The following is a 26,192-nucleotide window of genomic DNA, read 5'->3' as shown; positions in this document are numbered from 1 at the left end:
CCAAAGATGACACAACATCACAGGAGAGACCCAAAATAACCAGATTATAGCAGACATGAAATAGGACCTACCAAAATGTCATATACCCGAACGACTGACCTGTACTGACTGAATCGTTGGCCAATTTGAATGAATAGAATTGAATGCCAGCTGCATATGTATGAAGTATAGCAGGCCGCTACCCAAACCGACTACTACTAGATGGACTTCAAATGCAAGTAATTTCTAGCAAGCGGGGAGTAGATATACACTGCCTAGATTATAGGCAGAAAACCGTTTACTATAATGTTGTGGGCTTGGTACTTGATGACTTCATGGTCGTACTTCATTATCAGTTTTCAATTGGAAATTTCTTTATCCGATTATCATTATTTTTTTCTACGCCAATTAGGCTTCAATAAGCTAAGCTCCACGTGGATCGACCCATCCTCATTTTCGGATATTAGCACAACGATCTGGTCGTCTATACCTCTAAACCACATGTATGAATGTATGATAAAGTCACTAAAATAATGAAACCTGTATCATTGTATCACATATGAGAATTTCAGCAACAAGAGCAAATGATGAAACAAACTGCAATCTAGTAGAGTAGCATTTATACAGTTGACCAAAGAATGAAGCAAGTCTATTTTCTTGCTGTACTAATAATATTAGACTATATCAATTGAAAAAATGAAACCATCTGAACTGTTATCTGTGGATCTTCAGTATGCAGTGCTGCCGTGTAGCGAATGGAACTCACCCTTGCTAGGAAGGTCCGGAACAGAGATGAAATCCGCCTCATTCAAGTACACCATATCTCCAAGTTCACCCAGCTTGAACCTCAACATTACGTAGTTGTCCGGGTCTTGTATCAGGCATACTGAACAGTTGTCTACAATTCCTGATGCACTCTCAAATGATTCCCAGAATGACCATTCCATCTTGATCTTGTACTCCTCTGGCCCCACCGTCACTTCAACTGCAATTCAACAAACATTATTAACTCAGTCTTTCTATTTTGTTTTCATACATACACAATATCCTAGAAAACCATGCTAATTGTTCCATGATATACCATATTGAACTCCATTATTACTGACTGGCAACATTTTTATCATTGTAGGCAGCTCCTTTAATGGCACGACACTCTCGTACATGTATGAGACGTTGATGGAGCTTGGGTGATCGGCATCAGCTTCTTTTAAGTCAATATTCACAGGACGACCTAGAGCAAAATCTGTCATAGTTCACCATAACTTCACAGTTAGCCAAACCACCCATTTTCTATGCATCATTTTTCGAGTTTCGACCAGAAATTGCTCCATTATTTGACAAAATCCTAAACATTAGATTGACGCAAAGATGGCCCGGCTAAAATAAGTAAATAACATCACCTGAAATCGAGTTTCGCCCAAAACTTGCACTGGATCGAGCTCAAACCTAACTATTACTCCGTAGATGAAATACACTCATCTAGGAATGTAGTATTTACAATAAATTACATCAAACTTATAGTATTAACAAAACAATATGTGCACTTGGAAAGGAAGATTTCCAGATTTTTGGACGAGATTGCTAACTGAATATAATGTAAAATGATAAGAAATTACACATTCGAAAAATGTTGATACAATGAAGAAAAGGACTTACAGGTCGTCGAAAATCATTAAAACAGTTAAATCTAAGTCGAGGATATCACAAACTAAGATAAAATTCACAAGAGACTACAAACAGCCAAGAAATTCATTCTCCAACATAGTAGATCATGATGAAATATTTTTGAAATCAAAATTACCAAAAATACAATTAAACATCACCAAGAAAGAAATAAGAAATTTGTCACCTAAATTGCACTACAATTCAGGAAAGACAAATTTATAACCGATCCGTATAAAATTTCATCGAAAGCCAGAAAAAAAAAATTATGTGCATACTTTTTCGGGTGGTGCTCATGAAATTGCTCGATTATTTGATAAAAGCCCAAACACTAGACTTTAACAAACACTTTCGAAACGACCCCAATAACAGTACCTGAATGGTAAGCAAACATCCAAACTTTTGTACGAGATCAAGAACCGAACAATAATCTAAAATGATCAGAAATTACAAATGGTCGGACAAAATCAAAAAATAGTTCCTTGAGAGCCCGATAACATAATTTATTCCTAAGAGTGCACCACCATTCAAGAAATAAATTATAGAAATTACCAAAAATATGAACAACTAAGCATAACCAAGAAATAAATTATAGAAATTCATCATCAAAAAGTGCACCACCATTCAAGAAACATAAATTTATAATCCACCCAAAAAACCCTAGTTCATCATACGAAAAACGCCAAAGAACCCAGAAAATATAAATAAATATACTCTGTTTTTACCAATGTTGGGAAAATGGAATTACCATCGTATTTCGTCGACAAAAACAACGATCAAAAAATCGAAGTAAACCCAGCATAATACTAGTAACACAAACAAAATAGTGAGGACGGATTAAATTGAAAAAATCATATGATCACAAGGGTATAAAACAGAGTATCTTTATGTCTTGCGAAAAGAAAGGGAATTTAATAGACATACCAAGTGCAGAAGTACCCCATTGAAAGGAAATTCGATTGGAACCCTGTTCAACGAAAATGGCGACGGACTCGGGGTTAAATTCTTGAGAAGCTCTAAGAACTCGAGAGAGTCCCTTCAATGGAAGCATCTTCTTCAAGGGTTTTGAGCATTGAAAGTCTTGTAAATCAGCGGACTTGAAGCGTAACATCACAAAGACACCATTTACAGTGCGCTTATCGGCACTCCAAACCATCATTTCGAACCCATTTGGACCCACTTGGATCAATGCCTCCTTCTTCTTGTTCAATTTCGGGTGGGATAAGGCCTCAACTGCTATCTTCAAGGTTTTGGCGGGTTTCAGAATGAAGGCAAAGTCTGACCGTTTTCGGTTCTTGGAAACTTCGGATTCATCAATGTTTATGGCGGTTGAAGGTTCTGCCATTGTAAGCTTCTTGAAAATGGATAGTTTTTACTTTGTTAAACAGAGAAATTAAAGAGGGTGAAGTTGTACGCAATTTGTTATGAGCAGGTTTTTATGGTTGGCGCAATTTGGAATTGTTTATGTAATGAAATGGTTTAGGATTTAGGATTGGTATTATGCATGTGAACTGAGTTCGTTAAAGTTGTTGCTCAGGTTGTTAGAACGGTTATGAGTTTTAAATAGATTCTGACCTGTTTTTAATTGATTCTGACCTTCTCCATCTTATTGATATTTTACAAATTAAATATTCTCTATCCAAGAAAGTTCGGAATAAATAAAAATGACTGAAATCTATCAATAAAAAATAAAAATAGATAAAAAATTAGATGTATGAAAACGAATTAAAAAGAAATCAAACATGTTTAGAAATTGAATTTATCCTTCCTTTAATTTTCGGAATTTCTTAAGAATGATTATAGTTATTACTGTAATGGAATTTTAATTAAGAAGAGAGTGGAGGCAAACGATGGAAGAGGTGATGGGAAATCTGTGGGGTAATTTCACAAGTATAACCCCTTATTTATCAATTAGTAGATTATACAACCAGTTGTATATGGTTGTATGGTGTACAATTCGAGCTGTGTACTAAAGTTTTCGAGTTTTGTTAAAAAAGAAACTGAGTTGTGCTTTAAAGTTTTTGAACTCACACACTTCAACATAAAAAAATAAACTCTTACAAAACTCAATAAAATTGCACATAAGCTCGGATTAATGTATAGGGTTGTACAATACTTATTATACAACTGGTTGTATAGTAATATTTGTGCTTATTTAATGAGTTTTTTTAATGTAAATTATGTAATACTAGTTTTAAACCCGTGCAAAATTGCACGGTACGTATTTGGGCCGGTATTAATGTTTTTGGATGTATATTTTTTTTTTCATTTCTATTGTACTTATCTAGTTGGTCTAAATCAACGATCTACATAATTAATGTTTAAATTTGTTACAAACACGTGTTCACATGCACTGGTTTATGATGAAATAACGTAATCTACTCTTGTAAATAAAAATTGCATACATAAAAAACTTTACATCCGGATAAAAGAAATATAATCTAATAATCAACGTTAACATATGCAAATTATTCTAAAAATTGAAAAATTTCATGATACACTACATTAGTTAAGTTGCCGAGTTTTATACTCCAAGTAAATGCTCCGTCATGATTTATTTTTTAAACAAAAATTATTGTACCATGTAGTTTTAAAAAATTATGTATGTAATTCATTCGCGTTTTATGTTCTATCCCGTAATTAAATGTAATTCCTTCTCGTAATGATGTAATTTTATTATTATTTAATTTTTTTTTTTAAATTATGTAATTCAATTTCATTTATTCCGATTTGTAATTCATTCTACTTATATGTTACTCCTTATTAATTTCATTTATTCGGAATGTATAAAATTATTTCATAATATTGATTCATAGAATTTTTTTATAATATTATTTCATCGAATTTGTTCTAAGACGGAATTTATCGCATGTTTGAAAAGACGGAATTCTGAAGAAATAAATACATTGCACACTAACCGGTCCCACCATAACATGAATTTCCAAAAAAAAAAAAAAAGCTGCATTAATGACGTGGTGTGACGATCCGCACACTTGAACCCTTAGATTTATTTATACTTATGTAATTTCATTTCCCTTGTACATTTGTAGTAAGTATTTTCTTAGTAGTTTTAGAATAGGTTTCCATAAATAGGTATATCGCTATTCTGAACTAAACTTGTAAAATCAATGTTTCCTGCTACCAGGATGTAAATATCAAATTTCCCTCTTTAGGGAGTACTAGTGAATGAAAATCTATTTCCTACCTTGTGCCTTCATATTGCTTGTTGTTGCTTTGTTGTGAACGACTCTTAACCTTCACTTTACTAACAAGCCGTGTTTGTGGGATCGACACTAGGATCCCGACTCACACCCCGAGACCCGAGTATCGTGCTAGTGGGCGATCCCTCACTAGTACGAAGATCCTTGTCGCTTGCATCTTGCCTTGAGACGGGCAAAGGTGCGCGCCACGGTCCGGCAAAAGTAGCGGACCGTGACACGTGGCGTGCTGAGGAGTGAGTATTGTCTTTTGTATTAATATAGATAAGATTGTTGACCAAAATTGCTATATCACGCCCCCTGTTTTACTTGTTACGCCCCCTACTTTTTCATTTATTCCTATTTTACCCTTGGACTATTCAATTAATTAAAGTAAAAAATATTTCTCGTTTTTTAGTTTATGGTTTTCGGAGACGGGTTTTATAAAATTATAATCGGAGACGTTTTTTAAATTATTGTTTTATAATTATTGGATTTTGGTAATATCTTTTACAATAACTAATAATTGTATAATAGTAAATGAGTTTTGTTGAACTTTTCATTTTTTATTTAATTACCGCTTTGTCGTAACTGAGTTTGGGACGATTTTTAGAGTAATTAATTTAATATGTACCCGGTCTTAAAAAGACGTATTTTCCACCAACTATTGCAATTACTTTCGCTAAAAAAAAAAAAAAAAAAAAAAAAAAAAAAGTGGCAGTGTCTTGTGAATTACAAGACGCGGCCATGGTGGTGTCATGTGAAATACAAGACGCGACCATGGTCATGTCGTGTGGTTTACACGACAGAACCATGGGTGTGTCATGTGGTTTACATGACAGGTCCATGGCCATGTCTTGTAAGCCACATGACAGTGCCATGGCCGTGTCTTGTAATTCACACGACATGTCCTTGGCCATGTCTTGTAATCCACATGACGGGTCCTTGGCTGTGTCTTGTAAGCTACATGACGAGGCCAATTTTCGTATTTTTTTAAATCGTGTTATGTGTGCCGCTAAATTTTATTTTATTTTTTAAATCTTGTAATCATTATTCTTGAAACGATATAATTTTTTCATTCATTCATTCATTCAAGACGATTTTTTGTAACACGATTTAATATAGTCTTGAATGAATGAGTACGATTTAATTTTATTTAATTTTGTAAAAAACCGTCTCCAAAAATCATAAAATAAAAAACTAGAAATATTTTAGTTAACTAAATACATAGTTAAGGGCAAAATAGGAATAAATGAAAAAATAGGGGGCGTAACAAGTAAAACAGGGGGCGTGATATAGCAAATCTCTTGTTGACAAATATCCAACTTATATTGGTAACATTTAAATAAGGATCGGTATATATACATGAGAATCTGCAATTAAACGACAATTATATAAATTGCAACTGGGATTATTTTAGTAGATAAATATTTGGGTTACAGTCTCTAACTCAATCTGTAGCTTCAATCTCCACCTGAATCTTGGTTTTTTATATCGAATGAGTGTCTTGATTGACTTTGATCTCCTTTAATTTAATGGTTGGATCTTTTCTTTAATCTTACTGTACTGATTTGGGGTGCTTGACATCGAGATTATATTAATGCTTGATTTAGTAGAGGAAGGTCGTTGAACTTGATCTCCTTTGATGATTTGGGGGAGGGTCAGCGGCCTTGATCGGTCTCCTTTAATAGTATGCTCTCCTAGATAGGTTGCAGGAGCTTAAATGCTTGGCTCGAGTTCCTTTGAGAATGACTTAATCTTGCTACTTTTGAACGAACTTGATCTGAAGACGATTTTCATTTCTCAAGAGAATTTATGAGTTCTCTAATCCCCTATTTACTAAATGAATAGGTGATGTCTATTATTTTCCCGCCAAAAAACATATTCTCAAAAAAGGAAACTAATGATAATTATGTTCATTCACTAAACCAAGAAACTAACAACTACAATATAATTCATCTATTATATTTTCATTAAAATTAATCTTTAATCAAATTATATTATTTTCATTAAATTCTAAATTATAATATTTTAATTAAAATAAAATAAAATTGATAAAAAATTATAAATTGCTAAATCTATTATTGATCATATTATAAGATGAGTTGATCCATATGCTGTATAAAAAAACTAGAAATCGTTGTTATTACTTTTTGTGACAAAAAAAATTGAAAAAAAAAATATAAATTGAAACTCATTAGCTTTATGTTATACAAAATATTTTCACTAAAATATATTTCAACTCATTACTCAAATTCTTTAACTAATTTTCAGTTTTAGCTTTTATTTATCAGCAAAATACAATGATGGGAGATGTAAACGATTATAAGATACCAATATTATATAAGTAATTTTATAAAAAATATTAAACTTAAAAGTACCGTGTATATAATGCACGGGGCCTAAACTAGTTTTTGAGTATTTCAAAGTGATTATGACCCTATTTGGCATAACCTTTAAAACTTATTTATGTTTTAAAATGCCTTTTTTAGTAAGCTATCTTTTTGGAAAAATTGGAGGTGCTTAGCTATTGTTTTACCAAACTGTTTTTCAAAAAGAGCTTCTTTTACATAATCGAATGAGAAATGAAAAAATTATTAGTAAAATTATTATTTGGTGCTTCTACTTTTGAAGGCTAAAATATGAGTTTGAGCTTTACTTTTCTTAGCTTTGCAAAAAAAATGTGTGTGGGGCCAAATTTAAGCTTTTAGCAAAAAAAAAAAAAAAAAAGACTTTTAAAATCCACCTCAAACACATACTAAGGCCCCGTTTGGTTGCCACATTAAAAACGGGGGAATTGGAAAATCCCATGAATTGGAAAAATGGGAGTTGTTTATTTACTCATAATCCCATGAATTCTATTTTCCTAGGCATTCTCAACTCCTCCATAATGGAGGAATTGAATTACCTAGCCCCAACCTGTTTTAGACAATTCATGTGAATTGGCCAATTCACGTATTTTGTAAAAACATGGGAAATTAATTCCGTATGGCAACCAAACGAGGCCTAAAGAGTTTTCTAATATTCAGCTTTTTGAATTTGTTTTTGTTTATTTTTTTTTTCTTGTTTTCTACCTACCTTTTAGAGTTTAACCCTATTTTTTAGTAAAAAAAAAAAAACAAATAAAATATTTATAGAAAATATTAGCTATCAAATGATCTCACATTAATAACTTAAACTTTTATTAAACAAAAACTTAGGAGGCAATTGTAAGAAATAAAATTCCCAAAAATGACATCAATAAGCAACCAAATTTCTTTCTATATTGGCTTTCTCACTAAGAAAAACACTACTAAATTGGCAATACTTACTGACGTCTGACTGTATATATGTTTGAAAACTATATAAATCTATTTCTATGTACATAATTAATCCACAAAAACATCTAACATTGAAGCAATCTCCCTAATTTTTTCATCTACTAATTTCGAACCTACTAAAACATCATCAAAAGATTCTGAAAACAAATCCATCCAAAACTCATCATTTTTCTGTTCACTTGACACATTATAATTAGTTGGTAATCCTGAATATTGACTTGAATATTCTGAGGTCACTGAACTTCCTTCTGAAGCCTTACTTTCATCATAATCTTCATCGCCCTTCTTATCAATTATAAACTCGTATCGGTTTATGTTATGTAAATTAAAATTATTATTTACATGAACATTGGCAAGTTGGGAAACTACTGCATTATAATAATCCGTGTTTACACATGAAGCTTGATTCCCAAAATTATTGTTTATGATACCACTCGAGCGAATATTTTTACATTCGCCTGCTAGTATTTTCTTCTTAAGCTTGGTATTCCAATGATTCTTCACGTCATTGTCTGTTCTTCCTGGTAGTTTGGAAGCTATCATAGACCACCTATAAAAACATTTAATAGTGTAACTACTTGTAGTTAGAATCGATATTAATACTTATATTTACGTTGAGATCACGTAATGTACATCAAATTAATCACAGTTTTACTTGTAAAATGTAAAATGAGAGTACGTAGTGTAGACATGCCTGCTGCCTAAGCTGTGGTACAAAGAGTAGATGATGAAATCTTCCTCCTCTGTGAACTCCCCATGCTTAATATTTGGTCTCAAATAATTTAGCCATCTTAGTCGACAACTCTTCCCACAACGATTCAACCCTAATGAGCAAGATGAATAACAGTATTCAGTTGCCGATATTAAAATATTTAAAAGGACTTGTACTAGAATATTTGACAAAATAATGCATATCAAGAGGGGGCAAACTTGAATCATATATACGAGTAATTGTTTACATTACAACGGTAATTTAAGGGGGTCGGCGCTATCTATCTAGCCTTTTTAAGAATCTCCAATCGAGTAAATTATCGACATATAATTATATAAACATGGTTCGATAAGCATAAATAAATTTTAAACTAACCAGCTTTAATTGGTAGAGAAATCCAGTTGCCTCCATTCCCAAATTTTGTAACAAAATTCTTAAGCAACTCGTCTTCTTCGGAAGACCATGGCCCTTTTGTAACCTTTGTTTTGTCACAGCATGGTGATCTTCCCATGATTAAACTAAACTATATATTATTGTATAACTAAATTGTACGGGGTAGTATGATAATATATATACAATTATAAATTATAAATAGTTGGACAAGTATTGACCTAGTCTTGACCTTTTCTCTAGTATTTTATGATTTTGGAGAACCCAAATTCTCAATCTAAGACCGTACTATCCGTCTTAAGGTTAGACGGTGTTAGATCGCACATGGGTTTGGACTGCACCAGTCGAGCAGGAGAAAGTATCCACTTTACAAGTTTAAGAAGGTTTCTTCCCAAAACCAATTGACAATGGGTGGAGTAGTAGCTCCTTGGGTTATAAACTAGATCAGTCTTCTCTATTTTTCCGGTGTGTGAGACCTACATGTGATTCTTCACAGATGGGTTAAGTGTATCATATTACTTATGTATATATGACAAATATAGAGTATTTTTTATTATAAATAATTCTTATATATACAAGTGGTATGTATTTGACTTGATTTAAGACGGATAATGCTATTTTAAAGGAGAGAGATCGAAAAGATGTTAAATTTATGTGAATGATTTGCGTCGTATTTTGGTGCATGCATGATTGGTGGGGAATGGGGATAGGTTATTTAATTCTGGTAAACCAAGTCAAACAATATAATGGTTGATGAGATATAAGTTGGACGCATTCAAGTAGGTCACTATCAGTGTGAGAGACCTGGAACTCTGGAAGTAGTATTTGAGACTTGACTCAACAAAAGCTTACCTCCTTTGCCTTCTATAATGTTCTTTGGATATCCTTTTCTGACTTATTCTGTAGGAATATTATACCTTTAAGGTTGAAATATTAAAACATACACAAATTCTCATTGAAGACATGACATATCCGTCACAAGCTGAAGACGGATACCATTTTACCTCACAATGTACCCACTTCTTCTCTCTCTGCAATACTATTCATGTGGTCCCCTTTCTCCACTAACCCATTTTGTTACCATTTTATCTCACAAAATATCCGTCACAAATGGTAACCCGTCACAAGGGAGACCAATTGTAAAACATATACCTTTAAGGAAAATGTATCATCTATTCCAATGGATTCTATACATTTTCCTTTTTTAGTCTTTCCATTCAATTCCATACATTTCTAATTTGGTTCACTCTTTTATTACATGTTAAAAGACTATCCTAACCCCATCTTATTTGGAGGCAAAGTTGGAGCCAAATTAGTGGGGCACCAAAATTGAAGTAATAAAGTAAGTTGTGTAATGGTAGATGGCAAAATCTCATTGAAGACGGGCGATATCCGTCACAAGCTGTGACGGATACCGTTTCCTCTCACAAAATGCCCATTGAGAGGTGAGTGGGAAGAACATGGGGGGTACCCCACCTTGTCCCCTCTCCCTTTTTGTGAGAGGTCACAAGCTTGTGACGGGATTAGCCCGTCACAAGCAAGACTAGCTGATGGTAGATAAGTAATTACATATCCCAACCCCACTCACCTAAATACTTGTGCAAAAAGCAAATGTATAGAACTCATTAGAATGGAGGAAGTACGAAGTATCGACAATTTTATATAAAACCGTTTTACATAAATATTATTGTAAAAGTGATTATTTACCTAAATATTTCCACTAAAATAACTTCTACCAATCACCATTTTCCACAATAAGGGTATTAAAGTCTTTCGTTATATAGTTTTACTGATATTGTAAAATCGTTTTACAAAAGACTTACTTTATACATACTCCGTATCTATATTGATAGTGAGGGAGTTTTCTTTTTTTAAAATGTTGTGAAATAGTTTTATATTGTAAAACCGTTTTACAAGAGACTTACTTTATACATACTCCGTATCTATATTGATAGTGAGGGAGTTTTTTTTTTTTTTTTTAAATGTTGTGAAATAGTTCTATAATAGTCGATTCAAAAGTGTTATTCAAAGTTATGAAATAGTTACGATATACTCACTTCTATTCAATGTAAACTTTCCTATTTCCTTTTTCGGATTATTCGTGTTTTCTTCCCTATTTTTTTATTTGGAGGCTTTGTGTAGTCCAAATTCAATTGCATGTGGGTTAGTGTGTTTTGTGTGATCCAAATTTACTTCCTTAAAAGAGCCCAAATGAAAGGGAAAGTTTACATTAAATAGGAGGGGCTATATATTAGGAATTATAAATTATATGTGTTGACAATTAGAGGTTAGTTGTTGAAGATATGAAAACGAAAATGAGATAGACAGCGTCATCTGATGGTAATGAGTTTTAGTACCACCTTTTCACACATATAAAATGTGGATTATTCACATTTGATTCAAATTCATACTCCTTATGTCTCAATTAATAGACTAAAAGAATGAAAAGAGAGTGAAATATAGGGAGAAGTTATGCTAGTAAACTATCTCAAATACACCAAATACACATATATATTAAAGCCTTAAAATAAGCTTACACTCAACTAATTCTAAAAATTAGGAGGTGGTGTTAACCCACTCCTTGATTAACAGCCAACTGATTGACTACAAACATAAACATTATCATTTGACTAACTACAATCTAGATAGTACCAAAATGGATACGCACACAGACACGGAGCTGGGGTGTGAGACATCTTTCTTATGTAGGTAGATTAGCTTTAGTTAATTATGTATTGGCTTCCTTAAGTTTTTACTGGTCCAGTATCCTTCTCATACCTAGCAGCATGCATCATGAACATGATCAATGCAATTTGCAGAAATTACTTGTGGGGTGGAAATGAGAAGTTTATGAAAGCACCCAACGTAAGATGGGAAACATGTTGTAGTCCTAAGGAGGAGGGTGGATTGGGTATAAAGGATGCTAAAGTATGAAACAAAGCTCAATTAGGCAGGTATATCCAGTGGATAACAGGGGAAAAGGACTGTCGATGGGTGAGATGGATAAATCATGTATACATGAAAGACACTCACTAGACTGAATATACAGCTCCCATGGATTGCAGTTGGTCGTGGAAGAAGATAGCTCATATCATGGCTAGCTTCAAATATGCTTATGTTAATGAAAAGCGGTTAGGCAGCAACCATGACTATACCAGGATTACAAAACTGTAATACCTCGTAGTTTCTAAAGCGTTCACTCGACCGAGTAGACCAAGTGGAGCGAGTATAACCTATATTAGACTTAGTGCAGTTGTGATAATGCCCGTCTGTAGAAGGGTCATCTTAAAATTGTCATAACTTGATATCTAAACATGATATTGATGTGATTCCAATTGGAGGTGATAGCTTGTTCTCTTACGATTCCAACGGTAGGTCACACGCCCAAAATGACCAAGAAACAAGTGAGATATGACTGTTTTACGAAAATTGGTCATTGTTGAGAACTGCATCGCACTCGACCGATTGAGGTTCACTCGACCAAGTAGACCGGCACTCGACCGAGTGAGTGACACTCGACCGAGTGGTGCTGAATCAGAACACGGGATAAGGAAATCTTATCCATTTATCCTCATTCATTCTATCTTCTTCCTTATCTCTCCAAACTCTCTCCCTTCTCTCTAAAACCCTCAAAAACACCATATTAGGGGATTCAAGCTTGGATTAGAGGATTGCTCACCTTCTCCTTAATCCTTTCACCTTGTAAGTTGAGATCTACCCTTTTTTCTAGTCTTATGGACCCTAATTTTTGGGAGTTTTTAATTGGGTTGATTAATTAATAATTATTGTTAATATATGGGTAATTAGTGGGTAATAATAAGGGGTTTTGTGTTGTATTATAGTATAGGGTAATTTATGATAATTAATATGTGATTTATGTAGGATGAGACGGTTTTATGAGATGGATACTTGGTGATTTCGACTAGCTTATGGATTATGCTAAGAGGTAGGTTAATCCTACTCGGTTTCAATATTGTGGTTGTTACATGTTTTGTGGTTAATGTTGTAATTAATCTCACTTAATTAGAATAATTGCATTATAACATGTTTAGTCAATAATCATGTCATAAAAGGGATAAGCATGATGGTTATAGTGTATGACAATGTAATGATGGTTAAGACGATGTGATGAGTCGGTATTTGGCATATAAAGTGTCGTCTTGCATTTGTTATAATTATCTTGTGTATTGGAGGTTGGTGACGATATGGTGGATTACTTGTTGTTATGGAGACGTAAGGCGGTTGGGAGACCGTCTTACGCTTGAGTCGCCTCTTGGAGCTTCCCACTCCAAGAGAGATGTGCACATTAATGGCTTGAGTTACGGAGGGACTTGTGTGGTTGAGACACGACGTCTGGCAGGGGATCCGGTTGGCTTCCGGACCCGGTACGTCTAGGCGTGTCCCGGTACCTGTTTGTGGTTGTTGGTATGTCTGGGCGTGTCCCGGTACCAGTGTGGTCGTCGGTATGTCTGGGCGTATCCCGATACCGTGGTGGTTGTTTGTTAGCATGTCATTCATATTATAGTCATGTTGCATATTCACACACTCGTATCGTGTCACGCTTTATATTTATTGAAACTGACGTGTTGTGTGTCTGTGTAATTGTCACCTATTTCCAGGGTGACCTGTGTCGATCCTTATGATATTTCCGATCATATGGGGAGCGGGTTAAGTACATGTTGTTTGAATAGTTCGCGAGAGACGGGACGAGCTTGATGAGTCACGAGACGAGTATAGTTGGCTATAAGAGTATAGTTGTCATGAGTTGTACTTTTATTCATTTGTTTACGTTTATGTAATTCATTAAACATTATATTTATAAAATGTTCTTTGATTGGAGTTTTGAAACACTATCTTGGGAAACCGAGATGGTAATGCCTTCAATTATCTTGGCCGGATAATTGGGGTGTTACAAAAACCAAAGGTTCCATAGAGGTTTGTTTGTTGGAATTCATTAAATGTACCTAAATGTTCGTTTATTTTTTAGGCCTGTCAGCATAAGAAGTTTCTTACTCTGGACAGCATGTAGCACATGGGTTTTGGCCATCAGCTCACTTGTTGCTTGTGTGGTGGAGCTGATGAAAGTCATTCCTATTTGTTCTATGATTCTCCTTATAGTCACGGGTGTATGAATTACTACAGATGAAACTGGGTTTGAGGTTTCTGGGGCAAGATTTGGCCTCTTGGTTCTCCCGTGGGCATGGCAAATCCAAACTACAACGTAAATTTGTATGTGCTTGCCATGTCAGTGTGTCGTATGAGATCTAGAAAGCTCGTAACAAGGCTCGAATACACTTTGTTATACCTAGACCAAAGATCACGGTGAAGGAGATAATTTTTATTCTGAAGGAAAGATTATGGAGAATGAACAAGAAGGGATTGCACATACTCTTGTGAGAGAACTTCTTTAATGTATCTTATGTTGTAATTGAAGTTATTGATGTAGGTAGTAATCAGTTGTAATGTGACAATAGGGGATGACTTAATCTGGGATGTATTTGCGTTTCATTGATATTAATATACTTACCTTTAGGGGGGAAAAACATATCCAACTTACGGAATAAAAAAAACACGATTGCTCGATCTAGTAAGGTAGGGCTACTCGATGGAGTATTTAGCCTACTAGGTCGAGTTGGTAACATTAGGAACTTTTTTCAATTTGTACTATTTTCCATTAACTTACACATTGGGATGCTCGATCTAGCAACAATTGACCACTTCATCAAGCACCCTAACTATTTTAGACGGTTATTACACTTTTTCTAATCAAAAAGTTGTAAATACACACTATCTCACATAATAAAATTAAAAACACTCCTGAGATTATAAATATTAATATTTATGTTTTTCATTCCTCTCTTCTTTTTTTAAGTCTAACATGTGAGAAAATGAGGAACATAACAAATATTGGTAAATCAAATTTCATATTTTATATATGTACAATTATACTCCCTCTTATTCGCTATAATGTTCCCTCTTTCCCGAAACGGATTATTCAAGTAATGTTCCCCTTTCCTTTTTGGTAACTTTTACTTTTATTTTATTCATCTCTCTCTCCTATCACCAAACCCCACACAACTCTTTTACTCCTATTTTACACAAATTCTTGTTTGTGACGGCACATATCCGTCACTCTTGAGTGACGGATACCATTTTACCTCACAAAGTACCCACTTTTTCTCTCTCTGCAACACTATTCATGTGGTCCCCTTTCTCCACTAACCCATTTTGTTACCATTTTAACTCACAAAATATCCGCCACAAATGGCAACCCGTCACAAGGGAGACCAATTGCCTATTTTATTACTTAATGTTTTGGCCCCACAACTCCTTATTTAACTCCTAATAATTCATCTCTCTCTCCTAACACCAACCCCACCAATGTCCTTTATTCATTTTTAATAGTATTCCTTAAGTATCGTGCCAAAGACAAAGGGGAACATTATAACGAATTGGAGGGATTATATTTTTGTCGTACGCCCTCCTTTCAAAAATATTTGTACATATGCTAAAAAGTAAAGTTAGAATTATCAATTCGTGTGTTCTTTCGTTGGTCTTACCTTAAAACGTAAGGGAAAAAGTAAATAAAACCAGAGTTATAAACTCTTATTCGGTATCAAATACGGATTGAGATTATTACTCACTATTGCCCATAGACCCGTAATGGGTAGGGTGCGTAGGGTCCTGGGTTTGGTCGATGGATTTAAAGTCAGAATACGGGTAAAAAAATCTCATCACGCCTTTGTTTTTTACCATTTTTTAAATCGAAAAATATTGCTTTAAGACATTAAATCATTATTGCGGAGTATACTATTAATACTCTTTTTTTTGGTACATAAGAGGGGCAAAGCCACAAAACTAACTAGCTACAATACGAGATAAAGAAACACCTAGAACATCCCCACGAAGAATATAATGCAGGCTGTATGACGGGTCGGATAAAATGGTAGATGACGGAGCCGAAATAACGCCTTGATTATCAAGCCAATCAGCAGCACGATTTGCCTCTCTATATGAATGATCTATTTTTACCGTCCACCCATCTAGCTTAATTAATTATTTGCAGCGCTGGACCAAGGGACGTAGTCCATGGCTTAAAAGTTGTTCGTCTCGGAAGAAGCTCACACACGAACTATTGTCCATCAGAACGAGAAGTTTCGTGATATGGAGAGAACGAGCATGCTCCAACCTGACCAGTAGAGCTCTCATTTCCGCTCTCATAGAATTACAAACTCCACAAGAAAATAGATAAGCTAAAACGAAATTACCCAAGTCGTCGCGAATAATCCCACCACAACTAGCAGGACCAGGATTTCCTTTTGACGCCCCATCAGTGTTCAGGAGAAACCATCCAAAAGGAGGGGGATGCCACCTTACATAAATTTCCTCATAGGAAGTGCCAGGAGCCAAGTTAAACAGGGAGAACGGATCAAAAGCATTCTTGGAAGTGTCAAATTGGTGTTAAAGGAACCGGATCGGATCAATCGGATTTTAATAAGTATCGTATAATTACTTAAGAGTAACTGAGTAAGGCTCTGTTTGGCAAATCATTTCAGATTTTCAGGTAGCCTATTTGACAAAAGTACTACGGAGTAGCTTATTTGACCAAAATTTCAGCTAACTTATTTTTCTGCAAGTGTTTGGCAAGTAGCTTATTCAAACAAATAAGCTACTCGAAATGAAATGCTACATAGGGTAGCATTTTAGATTTCAGGTACATGAACTGCTTTTATTTTCCTGTTTTACCCTTCTAATCTATAATATTAAATTATTATCATATCCTTTTACGTTATTTCACCAAAAATCAGCTACTTTTTTGTCAAATATTTTTTTTATAATTAGTTATCTTATCAGTTCCTAATTTTCAGCTACCTTATCAATTACATTTTCAGTTAACTTTTCAGTTCTCAGCTACGTTTTCAGTTTTCAACTATTTTTGCCAAACAGAGTCTAAAGTTGTATAAAATTTATTTTTAGTTGTGTTTGTAGATTAACGTACTAAAATTAATCGTGGTGTAATGTGTATCTCCCACTGTTTCGATCATGGAATAGACTAAATTTAAAAACCCTCTAAATGTATGAACTTTGGTAAATATGCACAGCAGAGCAGTCTTTTTCGTGCAAAACACGTGATGAACAATACTTCTTACTTTCCACTTTCCCCTTTCTTCTTTCCTCCATTTGTTTATTCCTCTTTGACATTCTGTTTTACCCCTCATTTCCCTCTTTCACTCTCCATCGCTCATTCCATTCCTCCTTCAGTGTTGAAAAAGAAGAAGCATAGCAAGGTACTGCCAGTGTTGAAAAAGAATAAGCATAGCAAGGTAAGGGATTCTTTCCATGCGTTTTCGTTTTGATTTTGCTGTTCTATTTAAGAACTTTCGATGATTTTTAGTTTAATTTTTTTGTTGTGAAATTAGGGTTTTGCTATGGTTATATTGTTATCTTATGTCCACCACTGCGTCATTTGTGATTGTACAACAATGGCGCTGTAGTATTCAAACAAGTGAATGTGTGTAGATTCATTTGGTTGACTGTTTTATTTAATTTTTTGTAGAAATAAAGCTATTTGATGATTATACATTCCGAATAGTGCTCTTTAGAGTAATTTCTCATCGTGTGCTGGTATTAGTGTCGTTCGACTTGGTTGAATACGACTGATGAGAATGTGAGTTATGGTTGATTGCTGGAATTTGTGCTCATGCCTCATTAAGTTTTCTGTGGCAACTCAAAATTAGAAGAATATTGGAATTTGCTATCAAAGATTAAGAGTTTAAGAGCAATAAGACAAAGTGCTTTGAGCTATCAGAGATTGCAAACCATGCATGTTGTGGAGTTCAGGTCTGCTATATTGAAGAGTTTTTCTTCCTCTTCCCTCATGACGGGTCTGAATATTAGTTTAACTATCTGCTTGTATGAACAGTGCAGATTAGTATGGAAGTCGTTTCATTTAGCAAAAACTCGAAACTGCTACAGTAGATGAGAAAAACATGGTGTTTGATGAAATTAACCCGTATGCTCTGTCTTTGATGACTCATGTTCTTGGAAATTATGTGATTCAAAAGATATTCTCACTTCCAATTTTGTTCAGTAGTTGAAAATTCATTGCTGATTAGGCATTCTGTCGTGCTACTGCATATATCTTTGTAACCTAATGGTATAGTTTTTCACCTTTTTCGCGTTGTAGAGCTTGTCACTGTGTGTATGTTAATGTTCACTATTTGTCCATGTTTTTTTCCAATAATTCAATGGCTAGATGATTTTTTGTATAAGTACGGGTTTTTTTTATTCATTCGATGAAGGATGAGTGGTTGAAACTTATAAGTTTGTTTTGTATATGCTGTATTATGCACTATTCAGTCAAACTTTGTCCATGCGGCTGCCATTCCGGTGACTGATTGCTGAGTCAGTAGAGCATACCCTGAAGATCAAAGAGTGGGACGCCATGATGCTGCAAGAGGAAATTGCCGCGAGTCAGGGCATAACGATTAGAGGACGGACACTAGGTGAACCTCTCTAATGACTGTTAGTGAGGTTTGGTAATTTCTAGAATCAGTTTTGATTATTTCTTCCTCGAGTTTTGGTCAAGTCTAGAATTCATTTTGATTCATAATTTTTATAGTGAATTGTTATCTCATATCCATCACTGATACATAAATGTCACCGTTTTATCCGACCTCCGATAGTGAGGTTTGCATTTAATTTCCCTTGGTCGAATTCAATTTTTACAGTGACTAAGTAAGTTGGAATTGCAAAAGCTATTAGATGATTTAATTCTTGATTGATTGGAGTACTGTTGTAGATATCAAATGTAACTATTGAAAATTGAATCATAATGATAGGTTTTGACTTTGTAAGGTTTTGGTGATTTTTTGAGGTTTTGTTTATTTGATTTGATGAAATAGGGTGTGCAGAAATTGATTCTGTCAAAGATGGTATTGCCTGGTTCAAATTGGCAAATTCATTCCGTTCATCGGCATTCTGGCATGGTATGTCTTCGATTTTATCGTTGATTATGGGAGTACTACTTTTTGTTTGATTGGTTGATGATTATTTAGGTTTTGATTGCTCTTGACTATTTAGATTTTTATTATTTAGGTTTTGATTGTTTTTTTACATTTAGATTTTGATTGATTCCAGTACTGCCTTGGATTTGATAATAAGGTGGTATGATGATCCGATCGTTGCATTAGTCGTCTAGCTTTTTCCGTTTCTTATCTATTATTTTTTATCGCCTTCGATTTTGTAACTGATTTTCTTTTATTCTTCACCTTATCTCTTCTAGATGAAATGAGGGCAACTACCAGTTCGTTGGAAAAGGTACATAAATTTTTACTCAACAAAAATCCAAGTAATTAACCTATACTATTTTCTGCCTCTCTCGATGAACTCATCAATTATCAAAACGACCCCATTACTATCATCATATGTATTATTGAAATATACTGAAAGAAGGGAACCACCATCTTTGTGAGCTTGAGGGGGGCTGTTCTCCTTGGTAGGAAATAACTCCGACATTACTTGTGTTAAGGGGAGCGAGGGTGGGGTTCAGCAGGGTCAGTTGGTGCTCGTGATGGGTGATAGTAGTGAGGGTGGAGAGCAGTGATATTGTCAATGCATGAAGTCTCAAAAACATTTATTAGGAGGAGTATCCCTCGTGCCATTGGGGCTTTAAAAGATGTACCAAGGCGGATTGTGGAAGTTATGTTAATGATAGTTGTTTATAGTACCATATCGATGTAAAACATGTCCCTTTAAATTCAGCCTATGCAATCAAACCCTTCAAAGTTCATAAGTCATTATTGTGGCGTCTATGACAGGTTTATTATGTGTAGGAATACACATGGGCAAATATACATCGGAAATAGGCTTAACTTATTAGCCTTCTGCTGTTATCGTTTAGTAAAGACAATGTGCTTCATTCGTATTTGGAATGGTGAGTATGTTTAGTATTTGCTGAGTATTTGATGTGTGTTGTTATTTGCCCAACAGTTAGGTGGAATTTTTTATTGTTTAATGATTTGTGTTTTTTTTTTGCCAAAACAATTGTTTTTATTCGGGCCAGGCCGAGTATGTTGGTAGGTTAAGTGTGTGTTAAAATTTCAAATAGTATGAATGTATTCGTTAGTTAATTCATCCCTGAATCTAAATCTTCTCCAGTTTAGGGGATCGTTTTAGTGCTACACTTTTAGGGTCCTCGATAGTGTCATTGAATATGTCTTATTAGTGATTCTTTCTTACGCGTGATTTAACAAGTTATTAGTTTTGTCCATCTGGCATTCATTCGATCGTAGTCTATCGTTTGATGGTGACGTTGTCTAAAAGTATACAATAACAGGTGTCTACGAAAGAGAGATAGTTCAAAGTTGTTGTTCTTCAAATATATGTGTGGTACAGGGGGAGATAAGGAAGGGGTAACACCATTATGTCAAAACATAGTGAAATGATACTATAATATAATAAAACTTGAATTACATAGCTGACGTCAGCAATTTCATTATATTCGCAGGGAACTAAGATGCGTTGAGCTCTTTTTGCTGATCAAGTTGACATATACGAAAATGCAATCCAACGCATTTGAGTATATAAAAAAACCAATACTCATATGAGTCCTCTAAAGTCGGATTGGAAAACAAATCCTAATGATCTGGATTACCAAATCACATTTGGACGCCTAACCATCGTGCTACCGGTGGATAGTGTCGACAACCTTGTTGTCCCAGACTGCCAGCCAATCTCCCATCTACCTAGAGGATCAGACTATACCGAGATGTTAGGTATAGCCGTATAGCTTCGTACAGATATCTTCATTGTTAAACCGATCAAACACTTTGCATTATACCTAATATATATTATATCTTTAACGTATTCCAACTATACTGCAGATGTAATAGGTGTTGTGCTCTATGTGGAGGACCATGCATGTAAAATTACAAGCAACAATCGTGACTCCAGTGTCTATGAAATTGTGCTAATTGACCACAGGCAACACTTGCCCTACTTACCAGTATACCTTCTACCATAATACTAACCTAAACTATGACGGTTCTTTTAATGTTGGAAAATATGTTGTAGTCGCAATCACAGTACCCCACAACCATTGTCAAAGTGTCAATATCAGTTTGGGATGAGCTAGCAGAGGACGACTGCAACATGCTGGTTCAACTCGTGGTCAGTTCAGGACTGTAGGGCTCACAACGCTTAGAGTTTCAAGCCACAGAGGTTAGGCTCATTTATAATTACTGCTCTTACAATTTAGAGAGTATCCACTTAGCCTAATAAGTAACAATTAGTGAGCATACCAAGCACTATGCAGGTTTTTCAATGACAGCATCTTGTCAGCCGTTATCATACATTCACCCATTGGGGAAAAGGCTGCAGCGCTAGCAACCTGGTAATATTCAAACTTAGCTTTCTCAATTCAGGCACCACAAGCACAACATTATCGTTGACATTCTCAATATTACAATTGTTTCCTCTATAGGATGGCTAGCCATAAAATGATGCTGACAGATTTGGAGATCACAATTTTTGAGGTGAAGATGCCTATTCCAGGCCAGAGATCTGCCAAGATTTCAACGGTCCGTTCTAAGAAGGTAAGCAGCATTATAACATTTCACCTTCGTTGGATTAAAACCTCGACGGATGCATAAGAATACTAATGTGTCTAAGCAAGCATGACCTTACACCTCTGACTCATACGACATGTAGGCAAAGGCAACATTGCCAGAAGAGAGACATTGGTTAGAAGTAACTATTCCAAGTACTGAACTTTATAAGGTCCACGCATACATGGGCTGTTCAAAATGTGGATATTGTTAGTCATGCTCTTAATGGGATATTCTTTGATGTGTACTGTAACACCCGCGAATTTTCCATTTTGACATTTATAATTTAATTAACCATCTACTGTCTTATTTATATTATAAATTATTTAATTTAAATTAATTTCATTATTAAACATAATTTTTATAAATATTATATTTTTAAAGCTTAAGTTATATAAAAATAAATATTTTGGTCGGATGATAATAATAATAATAATATTTTCCGTCTTGAGTTGTAGTGGGCTTGAGACGTAAATTCTTGTGTATATCGACTCAATCTTGCATTTTGGGCCTAGTATGACTAATGGGCTCACATACTACTCATTCCTCCTCATAAAAATCATGAAAGAAACCTTAACCACTTCTTCTTCCTCAAAATTTCAGCACACCTTCAACAACCATCACCATTTTTACACTTTTCTCTTACAAATCTTCAAAACACCATAACTTGCTTAATTCTTATCCGAATCAAGTGATTTTCGCGTCTATTTCTTCCTCTCATCGCCCTCCATCTTTCTAGGTAAGAAAGGAACCAACTTTCCTCCTTAAATAGGGCTGTCGAGCCATTTATACATGGTACCCTTTTTCTAATTTCGATTCTTAGTCTTAATTTGTGTTTTCTTATGTTTAGGAGAAAGATTAGTTAACCCAGAAGTGGATTCTTGAAAGGTAGATGAGTCTATTGTGGATTTAAGTGCAAAAAGGTAACGGTGATGGGTTACTCGACATTATGTCAATTTGGGTGTTTATATATGTTATAGTTTGTTCACATGTGTGTTAAAGTTAGATTCTTTAGATGTTTTTACTTGTTTGTTGTTGAATGAGTTTTGTGTGAAATCTCTCTTGGTGGTTTGAAGAAGTTTCTAGTCTTTTGTATACATGGATGAATTAGTAAAGAAACCGTCTTATTCATGCTTAATAATTGTGTTTAATTATGTCATGAAGTTTAGTTTGGAATTGTTTGAATTTGAATCGAACCTTGTGTTTTAATCCGTCTTTTATGCTTTGATTTCACCCTTAATACTTGCATAAAGTTGCTTGGGTAATATATGGTGCAATTGGGATGGTAATGGCATGATAAAAAAAATGATTTGGGGATGAATATGAATTTGTTGTGCCGTGCAAATCAGTGATTTGCGCAGGCTGCGCCACAGCCTGTACCAGTTTTGGTAAAATGGTCATAACTTCTTCGTTACTTGTTTGTTTGAGACTTATGACCTACCGTTAGAACCGTAAGAGTATAAGCTATCGCCTCCAACTGGTTTCACCTCATTATCATATGTATAACTCAAGTTATGACCGTTTGAAGTTGACCCTTGTTGTAGTCGAGTACTAAACTTGTTGTTATAGATTGGGTTTTGAGTTTCTTGTTGGGTATGCATCTTAACCTTGGTTCTAATGCTTCTGTATAGTGTGTTGACAATCTTTTATCATGGGAGCACTTGATATTTGTTATACTCTCGTACTTATGCATGCTTCACATGAATTGTTTACGTTATGTTTATATAATCATTTTTACTCGTATTTGTGACCCAAGTGTGACGTTTTACATTGTGTGACTGCTTGACATTCCTTATTTATTTACCCTTGCGGACCTTGGGTCACGGTTAGGTGCCATTGTTTCCAAGTTGGGTTATCCTTCCGCCTCTTCGGACCTTGGGGTACGGTGAGGTACCATGGTTCCGATTTGGGGTTACTCGACCTTGGGGCACGGTTAGGTGTCATGGATCGAGTCTTGGATGCGGATATGTCACTGCATGTCGAATCGGGTGTCGCCCATCCCGAGAGTCTGGCCAGATTTAGATTAGGACCGTATTATGATCGTCGTCCTACCAGGAGGTTAGAGTCTAGGGGTTTGTCTTATGAGTCCATACTACGTAAATGTCTTGCTTGATTATGGTCATTGACGTGTCCTTATATACGAGAGTTCATGTCTCCTATGATTGTTTGTGAGAGTCTTGGTCCTATCGGATATTAGAGGTGAGATGCAAACCTCTAGTTGCGATATGATCGCCGGGATTGATGTTCCCATCCATTCTTATGGTGAGATGCAAGCCATAAGTATGAATGCGACATTGGTAGCCACGTCCTGTGCAATGTTTGTTAAGAGATTTTTAAAGTAATGGCTATGGTTCCATCCATGTATTTTCTATTTAATTGATCCGTTATTTACCTTCTTCATATGATTCGATAACTAATCTCATATTTATGTTATATTTCCTTGAAATGCGTGTTTTTGTCTAAACGACCGTATACGTGTCTTCCATATTATTTTAATTATCTCACATGAATAGTTGAGTCGAGTTAATATGAAATTGGTTGACTTAGTTATTCTACTCCCTTGAATGCATATTTAATATAATGTACCGTGCCTATCTCATTATGAATGTAATATGCCTATCTCCTTATGATTATCGTTTATATCCCCTTGTTCATTATTATTCAAGTATGATGTATGATCAATATGTTTAATTAAGTTCTTGCTTACTTGTATTTTGACATATTGTGGCTGGGAGAACCCTGAGTTACTCCCCACTGACTGTGGCGTTCATGTTTACATGAATGACTGGTTTGTGATGCAGATTATATGGGGGAGACGTGTGAGCTAGCGAGAACGTTGACCCTTGGACTTTAGTTATCGTTTTCTTAGACTCACCTATCTTTAGACTTGTGCTTATTCGTGGGATATCTTTTCCCCAACGCACTTTGTTTTTAATTGTAAAACTTAATTATCTTACTTTTCATTTCCGTTTGATCACTTATGGTGGTTTCCGCACTTTAAACTTTTAAAGGTTTTAAAAATATCGTATTTTCCGCTTAAATTTAATAGTTCTTTTGATGCCTCATCGAGGGGTGTCACATGTACAAAATAGGATGCTGGGGAAACCTGATTTTGATTTGTCATTGCTTACCATCCATAAGCTTGCATTTCTTCGATTGAAAAAAAAAACGCTATCTTGAACGGAGTATAAATTATGAAGATATTGTATACTAATCCTGGAGGGTCGGGTAATACTAAGTGAAATCATGTGTTGGTTGTCTCGACTTCAGCAGTTGGGGGTGTTGCTCTTTTGGGCTTTGTTATTTTTTCCATTTTCTTTGCTTTCCGACGCAGATGCTCTGACAAACTTCTGCCCGCGAGTCTTCCAAATAGTATAGGTGTGTCGTGCTTTGTTAAATACTTTTTCGGTACATCTATACCCTGGAAGGCTCACAGAAGTTTGAAGCCATCACTACAAAGCCATAATGACATGACCAGATGAGTTAGGTACCTTTGTCGTCTATTGGATTAACACTATTGATTCGATTATTGATCTTTGTAATTTAATTGCTGATTTGGAAGTGGTTTCCTACCATTTGTAATCTGTGTACTGCATTCACTTGGGTTTGTCTAGGGCCTATTTTTGTTTTGTTGTTTTGGGTGTGGGAAAATTATGGTTGTTTTAGGCAAGTGCTAAGCAAGTAAGCATTACTGAGAATGTTGTTTTTGGTACATACACTGTAGGCTTTGTTGGATTTTTTTTTGTCTCTTCCTCCTATAGAGGAGACGATATGGAGTGATGGGTAATTGATAAAAGACGACCTTTTCTAGAATCTTCGGTTTGACATATTAGAAATTTAAATTTTTCCCTTCTACATTTCTATTCATATGATTATATTGTTCCTCCCCAGCGTATTATGCTCATTAGTATGTCACGTGGCCCATGTGATATCTAACTTCATTTGATTTCGACAATCCAGAACTTTGTCAAAGACTGATGGGCGATGGCGGAAGCTTTGCTGATGGACGGATAATGTTTGTTTGTTCTTTATGGCACATATAGTGCCTCTTTCATCATTTTATTTGGATTTAGAGTACTTTCTTTGTTCATCATCTTCTACTACAGGAATGTTCAGGACTCTTCTTTGTATATAGTATATACCAATGGATATTCGTTGTATATAGTGTAGGTTTTTTGTATATACTCTTGAGTAGTTTTTTTTTTGTAGAGTAGTTTGTTCTTTTTATACACACAATAGAATACAACAATTCTTTCTAAATAATACGTAAGCGCGAGAGTTTGAAAAGAAACAGAGACGGGCCTCGAGGCTCCGCGTGATGTAC

At 35.0% G+C, this 26,192-nt stretch overlaps 1 protein-coding gene and 1 long non-coding RNA gene across 2 annotated transcripts; one reads left to right on the top strand and one right to left on the bottom strand.

Annotated features, from left to right (window-relative positions):
* Nucleotides 1-458: 458 nt before the first annotated feature.
* On the bottom strand, nucleotides 459-3,100 carry LOC141609150 (uncharacterized). The gene is made up of 3 exons (XM_074428333.1): nucleotides 2,566-3,100; nucleotides 1,061-1,222; nucleotides 459-964 (listed from the first exon to the last, which is right to left on the bottom strand). Exons 1-3 carry the CDS (start codon nucleotides 2,984-2,986, stop codon nucleotides 708-710), a joined length of 840 nt encoding a protein of 279 aa, XP_074284434.1. The 5' UTR covers nucleotides 2,987-3,100; the 3' UTR covers nucleotides 459-707.
* Nucleotides 3,101-22,475: 19,375 nt separating this feature from the next.
* Nucleotides 22,476-26,048, top strand: LOC141609149 (uncharacterized). Its single transcript, XR_012527250.1, has 3 exons — nucleotides 22,476-22,607; nucleotides 22,719-22,791; nucleotides 25,829-26,048. It is a non-coding gene; the product is annotated as an uncharacterized LOC141609149 (long non-coding RNA).
* Nucleotides 26,049-26,192: the final 144 nt, after the last annotated feature.

This window comes from Silene latifolia, chromosome 10, assembly GCF_048544455.1.
Source record: "Silene latifolia isolate original U9 population chromosome 10, ASM4854445v1, whole genome shotgun sequence".
NCBI lineage: Eukaryota > Viridiplantae > Streptophyta > Magnoliopsida > Caryophyllales > Caryophyllaceae > Silene > Silene latifolia.
This window is presented reverse-complemented; position numbering and strand designations above follow the sequence as displayed.

Bases quoted from the DNA above. Each gene is read 5' to 3' on its own strand.
- LOC141609150 (XM_074428333.1), bottom strand. From the start codon at position 2,986: ATGGCAGAACCTTCAACCGCCATAAACATTGATGAATCCGAAGTTTCC. The intron at 1,223-2,565 runs GTATGTCTATTA...GAACTATGACAG, and splicing joins ATGGGGTACTTCTGCACTTG to ATTTTGCTCTAGGTCGTCCT. The intron at 965-1,060 runs GTATATCATGGA...GTTGAATTGCAG, and splicing joins TAATAATGGAGTTCAATATG to TTGAAGTGACGGTGGGGCCA.